Source organism: Lycium ferocissimum, chromosome 11 (genome assembly GCF_029784015.1).
Source record: "Lycium ferocissimum isolate CSIRO_LF1 chromosome 11, AGI_CSIRO_Lferr_CH_V1, whole genome shotgun sequence".
NCBI lineage: Eukaryota > Viridiplantae > Streptophyta > Magnoliopsida > Solanales > Solanaceae > Lycium > Lycium ferocissimum.
Genome location: NC_081352.1, coordinates 30,365,019 through 30,383,817, shown reverse-complemented (window position 1 = coordinate 30,383,817; position 18,799 = coordinate 30,365,019). Strand labels below are relative to the sequence as shown.

Here is an 18,799-nt window from a genome sequence, read left to right as displayed (position 1 = left end):
TTAAGTTATGTATTTTCACTTTCTAAACTAATATAAAACTAAAGAATAGTTATCAAAATTATTGTCATTCCAGTGTTAGATATGAATTTCTTCTGTTAGCATTAGTATTGATTTGATTTTTGTTGAGTTTTATTTGAGTTACTAATATCATTGAGCTATAAAACTTATTAAACCATTCAAAATTCTAATTCCAAGCTTGAAATAATATGTTAAAAGACAAAAAACTATGAAAAAAATTAAAGAAACATTTATAAATTACATTATAAATAAATATTTCTATGTATAAAGTATGTTTGAAATTTTATAAATGTAATGTCGGGTTGGTTTTATTCGGTTTGACTTTTTTTAGCTAAAACCAAACCAAACCAATAGTGTTCGGGTTTTTCTTTTTAAAACCAAACCAAGTCAAACCAAACCACTAATCGGATTTTTTTCTCGATTTGGTTCGGATTATCGATTTGGTGCGGTTTGTCGGTTTGCTTTGTACACCCTTGCTTTGAACATTTACTAGTTTTCTCTTTTTCATATCCTCATATAAACGGTTAATTAGACCTGAAATTTTGTAATGACGACGGTATAATGATCAATTTATGTGGCATTTAAACTATTTACAAATACTAGTACAAATAATGAGTAGCTTTACCGCCTACTGGCCAAAGTTTAATCAGATAGGAAGAAAATCAGACTTGAAATTCTTGTAAAGTTAAAAGAAGTAAAAAAAAAAACGTAAAAGGAAAACGCTCTACTTTCTTACTTAAAAACAATTTCAACTTTAAACTTTGTATTCTACTTTTAATAAAATGATTTATAGTCTCAAATTTTATGACTTATTATAGGATTGGGCTCCTCTCATTTCCTTCTCTCCATTTTCCCCACGTACCTTAAATTAGAGACACATGACATGGGTTAGAATTAATGACTAAGATTTAATTGACTAAAACAAAGTCCTAACCATAATTACATAATTAATAACTTATCTATTAATATATTAGAATATTTTTCTCTCTCTACCTATTTTACTTTTCCTAAAATTTACCCGATTATTTTTTGCCACTTAATTTTTTTTCCCTAATAGACCCATTATTCAATTGGTGATATTTTTCATTTTTTTCAATAATGATGCTTACTAATTCACATAATATAGACCCCAATATTCAATTGGTAATTGTATATTTATAAAGAGTTGTTATATTCTAAAAATATCACCATTAAAGAGTTGTCATGATTGAGAAAAGAAGATGGAATATTAAAATAGGAAGAGAGAAAATATTTTAATATATTTATGGATAAGTTATTAATTATATAAACTATGGTTAGGACCTTATTTTAGTCAATTAAATCTTAGTCATTAATTCTATCCCATGCCATGTGTCACTAATCTAAGGTAGAACTTGGAGAAAATGGAGAGAAGGGAAATGGAGAGGAGCCCAATCCCTTGTTTTATACTCCTCCCTTCCCAATTTATGTGATATAGTTTGACTGGGCACGAAGTTTGAGAAATAAAGGAAGACTTTTGAATCTTGTGGTCTAAAACTAATTAAACTAAAGATATTTGTATGGTTATAAACCATCTCGTTAAGCGTAAAAGGTAAAGTTTAAAGTTAAATTGTTGTCAAATAAGGAAATGTATCATTTTTTTGGAACGGACTAAAAAGAAAAGTGTATCACATAAATTGAGACAGAAAAAATACCATAAATTTTAAAAGTTTTTGGTGCCTAGTCAAATATGTCACATAAATTTGGACAGAAGGAGCAATGTACTTCCTTTTTTGTGTGTTTTTGTTATTATATAAACGTACGTACTGATCAACTTTGAAGCACCCAACACCTTACTTTTCCATAGTACTCTTTTCTTTCTCTCCATTCTTCTCCACCCAATAAATAAATAAATACCCAAAGCCAAAGACAATTTTCAAAACCAGGTCACTATGCCAAATATGCTTCTAATTAAATCAATAGCCTTAGTTATTATTATTACTATTATTTCTGCAGAAACTGTTAAAGCAGAGCTTATAGTTCACAATAATGTTAGTGATATTCTTAACTTGAGAATAAGCAGAGAATTAAAGAGTAGTTGCAATTTGTATCAAGGACAATGGGTTATTGACCCCTCATTCCCTCTATACCAATCTTCAAATTGTCCATTTATTGATCCAGAATTTGATTGCATAAAATATGGAAGACCTGATAAAGAGTACCTCAGATATGCTTGGAAGCCTGATTCTTGCAACTTGCCCAGGTACTAATTTTTTTTTTCTTTTTTACTAACTTTTATATACTGTCAGTGTAAAGAATTTTTACACGACCAGTGTATTTTTAGTCGAGGTGGAGCTATGTTGAGCTAATTAGGGGTTTAATTGAATTTCCGTTTAAAAAATATACTGCACTGAGAAGTAAGAAGAATTTTTATTACTAACTTCCATATACTGTCGGGTGCAAAGAAGTTTTACATGATCAATTTATTTTTATTCGAGGTGGAGTTATGCAGAACTAAGGGGTTCAATTGAATTCCCTTCGTCAAAAAAATATACTGAACTGAGAAGGCAAAGAAGACTACTTTACTAACTTTTATATGCTGTCGGTGTAAAGAATTTTTACACGACCAGTATATTTTTATTCGAGGTGGAGATATGTAGAGCTAAGGGGTTCAGTTAAATTCCCTTCGTCGAAAAAATATACTACACTGAGAAGGCAAAGAAGAATATTTTACTAACTTTTATATAATGTCAGTGTAAAGAATTTTTACACGACTAGTGTATTTTTATTCGAGGTGGAGATATGTAGAGCTAAGGGGTTCAATTAAATTCCCTTCATTGAAAAAATATACTGTCTGAGAAGGCAAGAAGGTTTTTTTTTCTTAGTTACGCATGAACGGTAGAATAATGAATCCCTTGATATGGGAAAAGATTCTCGTGTAGTGGCAAAAAGGTTCAAAAATAGCTTTAGATCACCGCTTCAAAACAAGTTTGACATTCAAGTAAATTTTTTTTTTTTTTTTTTGGATTTCCCTTTTTAAGTTTATGATTTCGTCATATATTTTAATCTGTTACAATAAGTAACTGTATTATTCTCAAATTATCATCTCACTTTTAATGGACAGTTTAGCTGTAGTTATCTAGCTCACTTAATTGTTTAAGCTTTTTGACACTTGGAAACTTGATTCTTGTATATCAGTATAAAGAATATCGTAGTGGATAATTTATCTTATTTGTTAAATTATTATTCACCTTTTATAAATGGTAACTGGTACTTATCAACGGTTGCCCTGTAGGTCATGGGCCTAGCTAGGTTCAGGTAAGGTGTTCGGTTAAATTACTTTATCGGAAAAATATACGGTGCTACTCAGTAGTATAAAAACGATTCGTTTTGTTTTTTTATTGTTAAATTCTCTTTGCATATGAAAGATTCAATAATGTAATGGCGAAAGAAGTCCAAAAATTACTTTACGTCCTAGATGTATTGTCAATGTCATCATTGTCATGTATAGAAGACGTCTACCTTTCTTTTTTTTATTTTATATTAATTACTCTATAATTGTTGTTTTTTGCCCTTTCCAAGATTTGGATTGATATTGTGTCCCTATAAGTTTTGTTTTCTTTACTTTTTAATTTTTTTTTTCTTTTTTATGCAGATTTGATGGAATGGATTTCTTGAAAAGATGGACAGGGAAGAAAATAATGTTTGTTGGTGATTCATTGAGTTTAAACATGTGGGAATCTTTGGCTTGTATGTTACATGCGTCTGTGCCAAGTGCTACTACATCTTTTACCAGAAAAGAAGCAGTTTCTTCTGTGACCTTTCAGGTTTGTTTTAAGAAATTTTAATTTTACCTTAAGTTATATACATTTATAATCATAAATATATTATTATATATGTAAGATTATAAATTTCAACTTTTTTTCTTAAGCTTATTACTCATCCTTACATAAAATGAAACCGAACGGGTACCCCTTAGGATAAATATACTCACCAGCACAGAGTGTTCACACCAAATCAATACAACTTACTACTATGGTTAAATGATATTATGGTGCGCGTGTGTTTTTATCGTACTTGTAATTCCAAGTATTAGGAGTTTTGCCAATGAAATGTGTTTCAAAATATTTAATATTCTAAGAAATAAAAAGTTATTTATTGGTTTTTCCCAACCTTTACTGTTTCATTCATTGAAATGTTAACTATACGAGATGTTTAAGGAGAGACAAAAGATCGACAAATACTTATATGAGTGTAGTTATTAAATATTTTTCATTGTTAAAAATAATAGAAATTAGCAACAAAGAAATTTTTGTCTCTAAATAACATAATTCATCGCTAATTCTATATAGCGATAGATTAGCAATAAAATTCGTAGTTAATTCTTATTTTTTGGTAATGTCTCTTAAGGGTGTCAATAAAATCTTAAAACAGATAATCAAAGGTAGTTATATTTATTATTCTAACACTTAATTTTTATATTTCGGAATTTAAATTGAGATAAATGTTGAAATTATTATGTAATAGCATGTGTGAGTGAATCAGGATGTGACTTGTCTGGATAGCATATGCTGAATAGGATTTATCTTTCAAACACAAAATGTTTTTTTTTTCTGCCTTTGAAGATAATTTAAGCTAAACTACAAACAGTAGATGATATAGACAAAAGTAGATGTCAAGAAAAAGTTTTCTATCCTTTTCAATCTTTAGTTCTTTTCTCATTTAATCATGCACCGTTAGGCCAATGTTGATGGGTTAACAACCAAGATCCTTAGTAGAATATAGAGCTTGGAATAAAACTGTCTATTTTTCATTCACTGACCACATACAGCTGTGGTCAGTGAATGATGGTTAATTGAACTATTTTCGTTGAAAATTTATGTTATGTATATAAAAAATTAAACTTAATATATCGATGATAACTACTTTATAAATAATATATATGTTAAATCTTGAACACCTTTAGTCTGGCTTCGCTATTGATTTTTTATGACAATCAATAAAATACTAGTACAAGAGAATAGATTTGATAGCAGTAAGGTTTGTGATCAGAGGCGGAGCCAGGATTTGAAGCATGTGGGTTCGGGTTTTAATTCTTTAAAGTTACTGGGTTCGAAACTAATAATTTGTACATATTTAACAAAAAGTTGAATACAAATATATGACCTGGACGAAAGCTACTGGGTTCGGCCGAACCCACGCCCCAAGGGCTATCTCCGCCTCTGTTTGTGGTGGAGTGGTAAATACTTTTTCATTTTTAAATCTTAATCAGATGTTTCGTGGCTCGAGCTCTGAATATAAAGTCATTTTTATTAGAGAGAGCTTTATCTCGTAATGTAGTATCCGATACTAATTTAAATTAATCAAGCCCCATAAAAATATCTAACATTGGATGGAAACAAAACAAAAATTGATGCAATGAATCTGTGTTTTTTTCTTTTTTTTCTTTTTTTCTCTAGAAGTTGGCTAGTTAGCTTTATCAGAATGTGCATGGGAGACAAGAATTTTTGTTGTTTTTTGTTTGTTTTTTAAAAGAGTAAAACCCGTGACTTGTCAGAGGCGTGAGCAACAATTTCTACTTTCTTTTATAACTGATGTTTCCCATTTACTAAGAAATTATTATTTTGTTGTTTTTGATTATCTCAACAAAATTATTTCTTTTCTAGCTCATTATATATGCTCCCATTAGTGGCGGATCTAGGAGATGAACCCTATGCCCAAAAATTAGACTGCATATATAAGATTAATTTTTTTTATGTACATCTAGTAGATGTTGAATCCTCTTAACTTCTTTATGTGTTTACTTTATTATATTTTGATTTCCCTTAACAAAAATCACGACTCCACCGCTAATGCTCATCACTACATTTTATATGTTTTCAATATATAAATATTATCTTAAAGACTTGAAAAATATATACATGTAGATTCAATAAGAGAATTAAGTAGTTCGATATACTATAAATCTCCCGTCATATAAAAATGAAATATAAAAAATGTTACTTTTCATTATTTCCTAAAATTTAAGTCAACTAAATATTCGAAGGATCTTGAGCCTCTAAATCATCCGGGGTTGCGGTAGAATGGATAAAATCTCTTCATCCTTAATTTAGGTTTTGAGTCCGAGCCCTGGCAATGAAAAAAATATTGCCAGAAAACACTTACTCTTTTAACAAGCCTTACACGTCTCGAATCCAAATTAGTCGGGACCTACGATGAATATGGACACCAAATAGAAAAAAAATCTTGAGCCTTTGACATTCAAGAATGTAACAAACTCATTATAGTGGTAGGTCCAATCTTTATTTCATGGCACTTTTTATTGAGACTTTTTCGTTGTCAGAGGATAAATATTTTCTTCCTTAGCCAATTCTAGCAAAATGCTCAAACCTAAAACTAAAAGCCATTGCCTTGCTTGTGTAAGATTAGTTTCTGATATAAATTTCTTGTTGTCAACTTGTGCTTATATTTATTGAACTTTAAGGGTATTCTGTTATATGATTGGTTTGGAATCGCTTTCATATCTCATGGTAGATGTTCTTTTTGTTATATAATTTTTTTCATAAGAAATTGATAATAAAATTTCATAGATTTTTATAGGGCATTTTTCTTCTATTCAAATTGTAACTAGTCATAGGAAATTATTACCACAACTGGATTATGTATCATCTTCGATAATCAACATCGGTTTAATGTTTACTCCCATGCTCCCGAGCGGAGTTAGGGGTGCAAGGGGATTCATCCGAACCTTTTTTTTTTCCGGAAAGTTATACTGTATATATAATAAAAAATTTATGTATTTATAGTAGATATTGAATTCCTTTAACTTCTTTGTGTGTTTATTTCTTTAAATTTTGAATTCCCTTAGTAAAAATTCTAGTTTCGCCATTGCTTGCTTCAACCTTTTTCTTTAACTCTATTAATGATTTTCACAGGATTATGGAGTAACTTTATTCCTTTATCGAACTCCATATCTGGTGGATATAGTAAGAGAGAAAATTGGCAGAGTGTTGAAATTGGATTCTACTCAACAAGGTGATGCTTGGAAAGGAATGGATATGCTGATTTTCAACTCTTGGCATTGGTGGACTCACAAGGGCAAATCACAAGGGTATGAACATAAAATTTGATTCATAACTTATGTGATCATCTTTTATTTACTTAATTTTATTTTCAGTATATTCAGTCATATGTGATTTTTAGGGCGGAGCAACAAATTAAATCAAGTTCGGATGAATTCCGTAACTTTTGCATCAACCCTATATTTCTATTAGAAAATGCATTAAATATATATAAGTATTTCCCTGCGAATATAGTAACTAAAATGAGTTATGGGTTTGGTGGCAAATTCAGAACTCATAAACTTCAAATCATGTTCAAGAGTATACGATTCATAACATTCCTTTTTTTAATATTATGTTAAAATATGTGATCATCTCATCTAAAAGCTTAAACTATTAGAGAGAGCACACTTTTATTGAGTTAAGTTTGTCTTCAATAGTTATAACCATAGTGTGACATGAAATGACCACTTTTACAATTTCTATTGCTGCAGATGGGACTATATGCAAGAAGGCACTAAAGTGTCCAAAGATATGGACCGTTTGATGGCATTTTACAAAGGCCTAACAACTTGGGCAAGATGGGTCGATCAAAATGTTGATTCTTCCAAAACCAAAGTCTTCTTCCAAGGCATTTCTCCCACTCATTATATGTAAGTCCTTAGCCCAATTTAATTTCGGGAAAATTTCAGTTATAAACAATTTATGGATCAAAATTACATATTCATAGCCCATATGTTAAATTACAAACCTACAGCCCAACATTTCATGGTACAACTTGAATATTCACCTTTGTACAACAATATACAACTTTATACACCTACTATAGACAATGTATACACCTTGTATAAAAGTTTATAATAATGTATAAGACTAGTATACAATATTATACAACAAAATATAACTTTATACATTTACTGTAGAAATGTATAAACCTTGTATAAAAGTGTATAATAATGTATAAGACTAGTAAAAAACTAAAGAGGGAAAAAATGGCTATGGCGGTTAATTTAAAAAAAGATGGGCTAAAACGGGTAAATATTTTGCCATAATTGACATATAGTGTAAAATTCCCTAAAAAACCCTGCATTTTCCACTTCCATGTTCTCAGAAAACACAAATCTTGAACTAATATCATATGGCTTAAAAAATACACATTAAGGATGTGTTTGGTACAAGAAAAGTTGACTTCTCGGAAAATATTATTTGGTGTTTGATATGATGGAAATTTTATTTTTTATGGAAAACATTTTTCATCATGAGGAAAATGACTTTCATCACGTATGGGAGGACGACAGAAGTCAACTTTCATCACATATGGGAGGACGACAGAAGTCATTTTCCTTACAACAAACGTAACTTTCAACTAATGTTATTTGTCTCAATTAACATTTCACTGCGTTTAGTATTGAGGAAGAATTTTTTGAAGATTTTTTCAATTTATTTTTATGTTTGGTTCCTTAAAAATCAGGAAAATGACTTCAGTGGTGGAAGTACGGAAACTAGGTTCATAAATGGCATTTCACACTGATATTTGTCTCCTCCCACCCCCACCCACACCCCCAAGATCCCACCCTCACGCCCCTCGGTCCCCAATCCCACACACCAACCACCACCACTACCAACTAATTACTCCCATCATCCTTCCCTATAATATTTGTCTAGATTATATATATATATATATATATATATATATATATATATATATATATATATATATATATATATATATATATATATATGCATGCTTTTCTAACAATATTTTGTGCTTAATTACCAAATACCAAACAATAAGTAAGAAAATCACTTATTTTCCAGAAAAATATTCAGTGAAAAATATTTGGGGTTCCTTTGTACCAAACACACCCTTAGACATTACTGTTAATCTCTAGCACTACTGAAAAGAGTCATCAAAACACTCTCGATTTGTCGATATTATTACCAATGTTTTCCTATTTGTTGATATTATTATCAATTAATATATATTTTTTCTCAAAAATATTCTTCCCTCACCAATCAAACACCAAAAATCATTTTGTAGAAAAAATTACTTATCCTACCAAAGACACCTTAAATTTGCAACTTCCAAGGCTTAATTATGAGTCACATTATGTTATACTAATTGCCTGATCACCAATTTCATACTAATTGACTTTCACTCCGAAATTATTAAATTATGATGTTTAATAGATATAGGGAGGGAAAGAATGCGCCAAGGTATATGATTGTCTAAATTACACATTTTAGCATATTTGTCTGATCAAATAATTATGATCAGGGGCAAAGAATGGGGTTCATCAACAAGAAGTTGCAATTCAGAGCAAGTGCCACTATCAGGATCAGCATATCCAGCAGGGTTACCAGCATCTACTGTTGTTGTTAACAAAGTAATAAGTAGGTTTAAGACACAAGTTTATCTCCTTGACATCACATTATTGTCACAATTAAGGAAAGATGCTCATCCATCAGCTTATAGTGGTCAGCACCCTGGTGATGATTGTAGCCATTGGTGCCTTCCCGGTCTACCAGACACTTGGAACCAACTTCTTTATGCATCATTGGTTATGTGAGGATAAAATAGAATTTAACTTATATATATTGTCGGCGTAAAGAAATTTTTACACTATCAGGTCATGTAGAAGGAAATGTGCGGATAACTGTTTGTGAAAAAGTGGAATTTGTAATATCGAAAATAAGGTAAGTTACCTACTAGAACCTATATGTGTTGTTCACACTCTTCAAAAATGTCGATGGGTGCGTGTTGGATTCTCCAAAAGTAATTTATTTTTGGAGATTTGGCACAGTTGCGGCAACATTTTTGGAGATCCAAGTAACATAGGCTAGAACAGGTAAATGTGACCTGATATTGTAAAAAATATTTACACCGTCGATGGATATTAGTTAAATCCTATAAAATTATCCCTTTTAGTCGTTGTCCACTTAATAATTGGAACCAGGTTCCTCTATGCAATGAGTAACTTTCTAGGCATCTTAATAAATAGAACGAAGGTTTCTTTATGCAACAATTGTATGGATGAAGACTCCACATTTGTTTTTATTTATTGTTTGTTTGGTTTCATAACTATTGATGTATTGGTCTCTATGTTAATTACGAAGAATACTCAATTTTGTAAGTTACTGAAATGAGGGACAACAAATTGTTTTGGGATGTAATAAGTACAGAGTAAAAGGGCCAGAGGACTTTTTGGCCAACTTAATCAGCACAAGTTTCCTTTAGTGTTATTTTATGTAGTTATTTTGATGACGGTGGAGTTCGGATCAATTTGTGGCATATCTTGATTAAATGAATCCGCAACACGCTATAACCGAGCAAGCACATGTATTGAGTAAGTCATTTTAGTTCACACTCTGTGCACTCTATAGCAAGTTTTCTTTCGTTTTATTAAGCTACACATTTTTTTCCTTCCATTATACATTTTTATTAGTCATGCACGTTAAGGATTTTATGAAGAAAATACATGATTCCATTGACAATTATTTTAGTATTGATCAGGTAAATTACATGGCAAAGACTGATGTGTCTCAATGGCTTACAACACTCTGCATTTTTTACTTTTGAGGTAAGAGTAACGTGTGTGTGTTTGAATGACACTTAATAAAAGGAAAATATTAAAAGCGTGAAAGGCTACAATGACCCAAAAAAAAAAAAAATAATAATAATAATAAACGAAAACTAGGGTTAACTCCAATAGGCTAAGGACAGCAGTTCCTTGTTAATTTATGATTATTTCCAGGTTAATGTTCTATCTATTAATTAATTGATATTGACATAATATGTCAGTGTATTTCAGTTTTATAGAAAATATGGGGAGAAAATCTCAAGTAGCCACTTTTCGGCCATTGTAATTGAAAAACTAGTCACTATCCTGAAGTTTTAAATTCTACAAGTGAAACTTCAAAGATAATAAATTAATAGTCAATGTCATGGAGTTTAAGTAGCCGTTTGGCCATAGAAATTATTCACTTTTTCCGGAAATTTTTTTCACTTTTTTTACTTTTGGGCGTTTGGCCATAAATATTCGGAATACAACTTGAAGTTGTATTCCGGAATACCAAAAACAAGAAAAACTTGTTTTTTTAAAAAAATTCACTTTTTTCACTTTTTTACAACTACATTTCACCAAAAACTACAATTTCAAAAAAAAAAAAAAAACACACCTCCAACTCCAACTCCAACTTCAAAAATTCCAAAAAAAGTGAATTTGTATTTGATATTTTTGGCCAAACGGCACCTAAAACTCCATGACACACTACTAAAAAAACGGAAAAAACCGTTGACAAAAACCGACGTCTAGCGTCGGTTTTTTTAACCAAACCGACGGGAAACCGACATTTTAACGTCCGTCGGTTTTAATAGCCTCGCTTTTTAGAAAAACGACGGACAACGTCGGTTTTACCGACGGATGCGACATCGGTTACGTTGTCCGTCGGTTTTATTCAAATATTTTTAAAAATTAAAAAAAAAATTAAAAAACCGACGGACGGTCGGTTTTATTAAATTCGATTTTTTATCTTATATATAAATAATATATTTTATGAAAAAACGACACCGCGTCGGTTTTTTTATATAATTTTTTTATTTTTTAATTATAAAACCGAAACACGGTAGTCGATTTTTTTTGTAAAATATAAGCATTAATTCCGGAAAACCGACGGACGAGTCGGTTTTAAAATCACAAAATTAATTTCCGAAAACCGACGGACGGTCGATTTTCCGTCGGTTTTCGGAAAATTTTCAAAGATGCAAATCATGCATTTTCTCGCAACCACACCCTCGCACAAAAAACCGCACTAAATCTGCTCGTAAACCAATAACAAAAGTCTTTCAAAACTAGCATTAAAATGCTCCAAATCAATTCTAAAAGAGCTACAACACATAAAATCATCCTAAGTAATAATAAAACACATCAAATACGATCTAAATAAACCTTCAAAGTTCTGAAATATTTAAATGACCAACCAAAAGTACCATTAACTAGTTTTAACATAAGTCCATTATACATCCACATACGATCCATCTACAAAAATATACCCACAAATTATTGAGGTTATAGAAATATATTATAACTTAAGAATTCTGACTTAAAATATAACTTAAGAAAACAATCCCAACCATTTCTAACTTTGGATTCTCAATAACAATTCTAACTTTAATAATTTATAAATTTTAACTTTAATAATTTATAAATTCTAACTTTAATATAATTTTGAAAAGCACAATCCCAACTAATTCTAACTTTGAATTCTCAATAACAATTCTAACTTTAATAACTTATGGATTCTAACTTTAATTCTAAAAATTGAAAAGTAAATCTAGTCAAATAAAATCTACATTTTAGTTTTGAGGTTATAGAAATATTATAACTTAATAATTCTAACATAACTTAATAATTCTAACTTAATTTGAAAAGCACAATTCCAACCAATTCTAAAAATTGAAAAGTAAATCTAGAGAAATAAAATCTACATTTTAGTATTGAGGTTATAGAAATACTATAACTTAACAATTCTAACTTTGAAAAGCACAATCTCAATCCATTCTAATTTAGAATGATCAATAACAATTCTAATAACTTATGGGTTTCTAACAAAAAGCACAATCCAACAACAACAAAAAAACTAGTCAAATAATTAAAGTATATATTTTTGCACATATTCAACATCAACAATATTACAAAGAATGATAACTAAGCTAACACAAATACATTGACAAAGAATATGAAATATAGCACAATCTCAACCCAAAAAAAAAAATGACAAGTAAATTAAACTAGGCAAATAAAGTTTACTTTTTTTTTTTCACAAATTCAACATTAATAACATTGCAAATGATGTTGAACAAAGCTAAATAGACGAGCATTAGGCCTAAAATCTACAAATAAAACTAAGATTAAAAGAATTTTAATCTTACCTAATTTAAGAGAAACTAACCTTCAAAATGGGTTTGGGGTAGGGGGAAGGAGGCACAGGCAGGCCGGCCACGCTGTTGGCGTTTAAATGGGAGGCAAAAGATGGGCGGAGGGGGAGGGGAGCGGCGGTAGGGTTTGGGGGAGGGTGGGTTTAATTTTGAAGAGGATAGCCGAAATGGGAAAGAATCCCGTTACGCCAATATATAGGAAAAAAAAGCGACGGACAAAACCGACTGTCCGTCGGTTTTTTTCCGCACATTTGACCGGATTTTGACCCCAAAAATTTAAAAAAAAACGAAACCGACATCGTCCGTTCGGTTTCTTAAAAAAAAAAATGTTTATTATTTTTTTAAAAACAAAATGAATTGTATATTATTTATAATATTTTTTAAAATAAAACGACGTACGACGTCGGTTTATATTAATTTTTTTTTTTTTAATTAAACCGACGCGACTTCGGTTTATTTTGGCGGAATTATATTTCAAAATTACGCCAAAAAAACCGATGTTGTCCGTCGGTTTTCGATTAAAATAATTTAAAATAATTAAAAATACAAAAAAACGACTGTGAGTCGGTTTTCCGTCGGTTTTTTTAAACGACCCAAAGGCGTCGATTTTTGATCCGTCGATTTTTAGCAGTTTTTTAGTAGTGACAGTAATAGTTTTCAAACACAAACCAAAAATTGACCAGTGAACACTATTTCTATGAAAATATAGTGGAAATATGAGTATATGTATTATCTATTACTCGAATTGTGTTTGAAACATATTAAATATGTATGGATCGCATTTTTTTCGGATCCATTTTAAATCAACCCATATTTGATCTGACCCGCCCATTTGCGAGCACTACATTCATCTGTTAAAGTGTAATATATTTGGTAGTGTTATGTTGGAATATAGTCAATCTAATATGCATTTGGAAGTATATTGTGTTATATTTTTTTTTAAAACCCGACAAAAACCGAATTAACCAAAAAAACTGACCAAACCAACTAAAACCGAAGAGGTAAAAAACCGACTTAATTGGTTTGGTTTCAGCATTTGAAAACTGACTTAATTATTTTAGTTTCCTTTTAGAGGAAAAACTGACCCAAATCGAACCGGGAACGCCCCTACTCTACTCTTTCTATTCACTGCAAGACATATAAAAGATTCTGGGTCATTTTCTCAACATCGAACTATCTCATTGTTTTTTACACCAAGCCTAATTAGGAATGCCCATACCAACGTTCATTAGATTGGTTTAAGTTATATATACGCTTATTGCATATGCGGCCTCCTAAACTTTCCCCTTTTTTTTATTTTGGCACCTCAATTAAGTGTTGTTCCTATTGAACCCCTGAATTTGGCCTGAAGTGTGTCTATCAAACACAATCCGACTTACATAGCATATATGGTGAGTTTCATTTTTTGTTGGCCTTGCGCGTGAATGTCAATCACATCCTATGTGGAAAATTCAACCAATTAAAACACTCCACCCATTTAATTGTACACATCAGATAGGAAGAAGTGTGCTACTGTGTTATATAAGTGAAGAACCACCACTTAAACCAATCAAATAACAAAACTGGAACATAAGAAATCGAAATTGGAAACTAACTAAAAATAAAAACTAAAATTCAAAATAAGAAACCAAAACTGGAAAATAAAAACTAGAAACTAAAACTGGAAAATCAAAAACTGAAAAATAAGAAAACAAAATTGGAAACAAAAATTGAAAACTAAAAACCAAAACCAAAAATTAATATCTGATGTGTATAATTGATAATGTAGGAATGGAAGTAAGGGGCTGAACTAGGTGAAGTAGAATGCCCAAGAGATTTTAGTTTACAATTGAGTAATAGTTGTTGGTGACTGTTTCATTATTATCAAAGCATGACAAAAAGAAGATGGCCATTGTGTTTTGTATTAGATTAACTTAATATCTGATGTGTATAATTAAAATGAGTGGAATATTTTGATTCGTTGAATTTTCACATAGGATGCGATTGATATTCACACGCAAGACTAAAAAAAATGAAATTATGTAAGTCGGATTGTGATAGATACACTTGAGGCCAAGTTCAGGGGTTCAATAGGAATAACACTTAATTGAGGTGCTAAAATGGAAAAAAAGGGCAAGTTTAGGGGGCCGCATATGCATTAAGCCTTATATATGTAGATTTTTGCATTAAGCCTTATATATGTAGATTTTCTTTTACATTATCAGGTAATCAAATGATATTTATAGATAAATCTTCTTAAGGTGTGACTACATTAATTTTGAAAATAAGAGATATTTGTTACAACAGATAAAAATAATATAACTTGATGGTATAAAAAACTCCTTATGTTACAGGCGTATATAAATTAAAATGTATTTACTGCTACATAGTTTTTATCAAGTAGCCGATCACTCGGATGCACCCAAAAAGGAAAGGAAAGAAAGGAACCATTGGGAGCAACTCCTGAAAAGAGAATCTTGTTATATATAATGCTGACAACTTTTTAATATAAACTAAAAAAAGTCACAAACTAAATTTATGTTAAAGATATGTACGGACTACGGACTAAAAATATTGGCACCTATTCTAAGCACAACTTGCAACAACAAAAAAAGAATTTTGGATGTCTAATCGAGCCATAAATTGGACTATAAATACATCATCTTAATTTCCTTAGTTTGTCCTACCTGAGTTCTTCATCCATAACTTATATTTTTCTTCATACAATTAACTTCCTTTTTTTTGAGGGAAAAATATGAAAACAGGAGACAAGTTCGAGAGATTTTCAAGTTGTAGAGGTGTAGCTTTCGAAATAAAGCCTCGTAACGATCCATTTTCCGTCCCTAAACCACAAAATATTGAAGCTAATTCCCATAGTAGCAAAAGATCTTGGCTTCCATGGGAAACTTTTAGCACAAAAATTGTTCCATCTTCATCATTCATGCAAAGATCAATGAGTCGCACTAGTAGCCACTTTTGCGATTTAGACATAGATGAAGATGAAGATGATGTTACTTTGGCTGATATTGAAAAAGGCTATTATGAAAAAGAGGGGTCACCTTTGCAAATTCCTCAAGTGGGGTCATCACCATTGCCATTTCTTCCTCCGAAATCATTGAGCAAATGCGAAAATCAAAAGTCTTCTAAGTCAAGATTATCGATCATCCTTCTTGATCAAGGCTTGTTTACAGTATACAAGCGATTATTTGTGCTATCTTTAATTCTAAATATCACTTTCTTAATTCTTGCTAGTACGGGAAATTTTCCGTATGCAAGAAAAAAAGCTGTCCTGTTTTCAATTGGCAACATTTTCGCTTTGACACTCTGTCGAAGCGAAGCATTTTTGAGAGTGGTATTTTGGCTTGCGGTAAATTGCTTAGGATGGTCTTGGATACCTATACGAATCAAAACAATTGTTACGTCTTTACTTCAATCACTCGGTGGGATCCACAGCGGTTGTGCAATTTCTTCAATTGCATGGCTCGTTTACGCCTTAATCCTGACACTGAAAGATAGAGAAAACACTTCCCCTGAAATCATTTGTGTTGCTTTCGCAATTCTTTCACTTCTCTCCTTGTCCTCATTTACTGCCTTTCCTCTCGTTCGCCATCTCCATCACAATTTCTTCGAGAGGATTCATCGTTTTTTTGGATGGATAGCATTAGCACTTCTTTGGATTTTCATAACCTTAACGATTTCTTATGATCACGAAACCAAATCTTACAATACTAAAATTGGTCCCAAATTGATAAAACAACAAGAATTTTGGTTCACATTGGCCATTACCGTGCTAATAATTATTCCATGGATAACTGTGAGATGTGTTCCCGTTGAAATAACATCTCCTTCTGGACATGCTTCGATTATAAAGTTCGAGGGAGGAATAAAAGCGGGAATTTTAGGACGGATTAGCCCATCGCCCTTCTCTGAATGGCACGCGTTTGGTATCATTTCGGATGGGAAGAAAGAGCACATGATGTTGGCAGGCGCGGTTGGTGATTTCACGAAATCTTTAGTGGTGAATCCTCCTAGCCATTTATGGGTTCGACAAGTTCATTTCGCGGGCTTGCCTTATTTAGTAAACATGTACAATAGGGTCTTGGTGGTGGCAACAGGGTCCGGAATTTGTGTTTTTTTGTCCTTTCTTTTACAACCTTGCTCAGCTAATGTGTGCCTTCTATGGGTGACTAAAGGGGTGGAACAAAATTTCGGTAAGGAGATAAAAGAGATGATAAGCGGGCATCCGAAGGAGAAAGTTATTATACACGATACAGCTTTGCTTGGTCGTCCAAACGTATCAGAAATGAGCGTTGAGGCAGCGCGAAAATGGGGAGCTGAAGTTGTTATTGTTACTAGCAATCCAGAAGGGAGTAGAGATGTGGTTAATGCTTGCAAGAAGTCTGGAATTCCTGCATTTGGTCCTATTTGGGATTCTTGAGACTTGGATTTCAGTTCCTTTTTAAGTCATAAACTACTCCTTTTGTATTTGTCTCCATTCAGTTTACCTAACGTAACTAGATTCAAACTGTGGAACGTCTTCGGGGAGGACGACCACTATTGAAAAAACAGAAATTTGCGACAGACATATTTGTAGGTAAACAGCAAACTTCGTTACTAATCTTATTTAGCCAAGGGTTATCAATGAATTATCTTGGGTTAATTGTTTGAATATGCTTATGATTCTATGAGGTAATTTGTTAATTGCATATCATCATTATTGAGTTGAGTATTTGACTATGTCAATGATGCTACAAGACCCAAAAAAAAAAAAAAAAAACAAGACTTTTAGTTGAATAAATTCTAAGTAGTTGTTTGGTTATTAACGGAAAATTAATTTTTTAACTAATATAATATCTGGATTTCTATTGAAGTGCAAAACATACTACAAGATATATAAAAGATTCTGGGTCGTTTTCCCAACATCGAACTATCTTATTGTTTTTTACACCAAGCCAAATTATGAATGCCCACACCAACGTCCATTATATTTGCTTAAGTTATATCACTTATATACATTGGTAGTGTAAAATTTATTTTATACTATCAGGTAATCAAATGATATTTAAAGGTTAATCTTCTTAAAATGTGAGATCTTAAATCTTAAAAATAAGACATATTACATATTACAACAGATAAAAATAACTTGATGATACAAAACATTTCTTACTTACCGGTGTATAATTTAAAATGTAGAGATAATGATCAAAATCACACTTGAACTATCAGTTGTGATGTGACGCAGATGGTGATATATAGTTCAGGAAATATCGAGGTGTGTTTTAATACATAGATGACGATAGTTCAAGTAGAAAAAAGTAACAGTTGACAGTTGAACAATAAACTATGCGATAGTTAAAGGGCTCCGTCTTGGTGTATATCATATAAATTGGGACGGAGGGAGTAGTTGTTTTCAAGTAACTGATCACTTGGAGGCACCCAAAAAGGAAAGGGAAAAAAAGAGCCATTGGAAGCAACTCCTTAGAAGAGAATCTTGTTACAATTGAGACAAATTGTTTTGACGTTGACATTCGATAATAGACACAAAACATATAAAAGACGAGAGATATAATATAAACTAAAAAACGTCACACCCTAAATTGATGTTAAGGATATATATGGACTAATACACACTGGCACCTATTCTTTAATCATAGTATAAATTAAAAATTAAAAGCAGAACAATTGGCCAAAAAAAAAAATATTGAATGTCTAATCGAGCCATAAATACATTAACTTAAATTTCCTTAGCATATCCTACCTGAGTTCTTCATCCATAACTTATATTTTCTTCAAATTAACTTCCTTTTTTTTTTTCTTTTTTTCTTTTTTTGTTGTAGTGAAAAAT

The 18,799-nt window shown here is 31.3% G+C and overlaps 2 protein-coding genes across 2 annotated transcripts; both read left to right on the top strand.

Moving 5' to 3' along the window:
* Positions 1–1,822: 1,822 nt before the first annotated feature.
* On the top strand, positions 1,823–10,258 carry LOC132036821 (protein trichome birefringence-like 38). The gene is made up of 5 exons (XM_059427209.1): positions 1,823–2,239; positions 3,632–3,803; positions 6,912–7,087; positions 7,532–7,690; positions 9,316–10,258. Exons 1-5 carry the CDS (start codon positions 1,929–1,931, stop codon positions 9,605–9,607), a joined length of 1,110 nt encoding a protein of 369 aa, XP_059283192.1. The 5' UTR covers positions 1,823–1,928; the 3' UTR covers positions 9,608–10,258.
* A 5,384-nt stretch (positions 10,259–15,642) lies between these two features.
* Positions 15,643–17,625, top strand: LOC132037032 (adenylate-forming reductase 06235-like). Its single transcript, XM_059427464.1, has one exon. It carries the CDS (start codon positions 15,710–15,712, stop codon positions 17,390–17,392), a length of 1,683 nt encoding a protein of 560 aa, XP_059283447.1. The 5' UTR covers positions 15,643–15,709; the 3' UTR covers positions 17,393–17,625.
* The last annotated feature ends 1,174 nt before the right edge of the window (positions 17,626–18,799 follow it).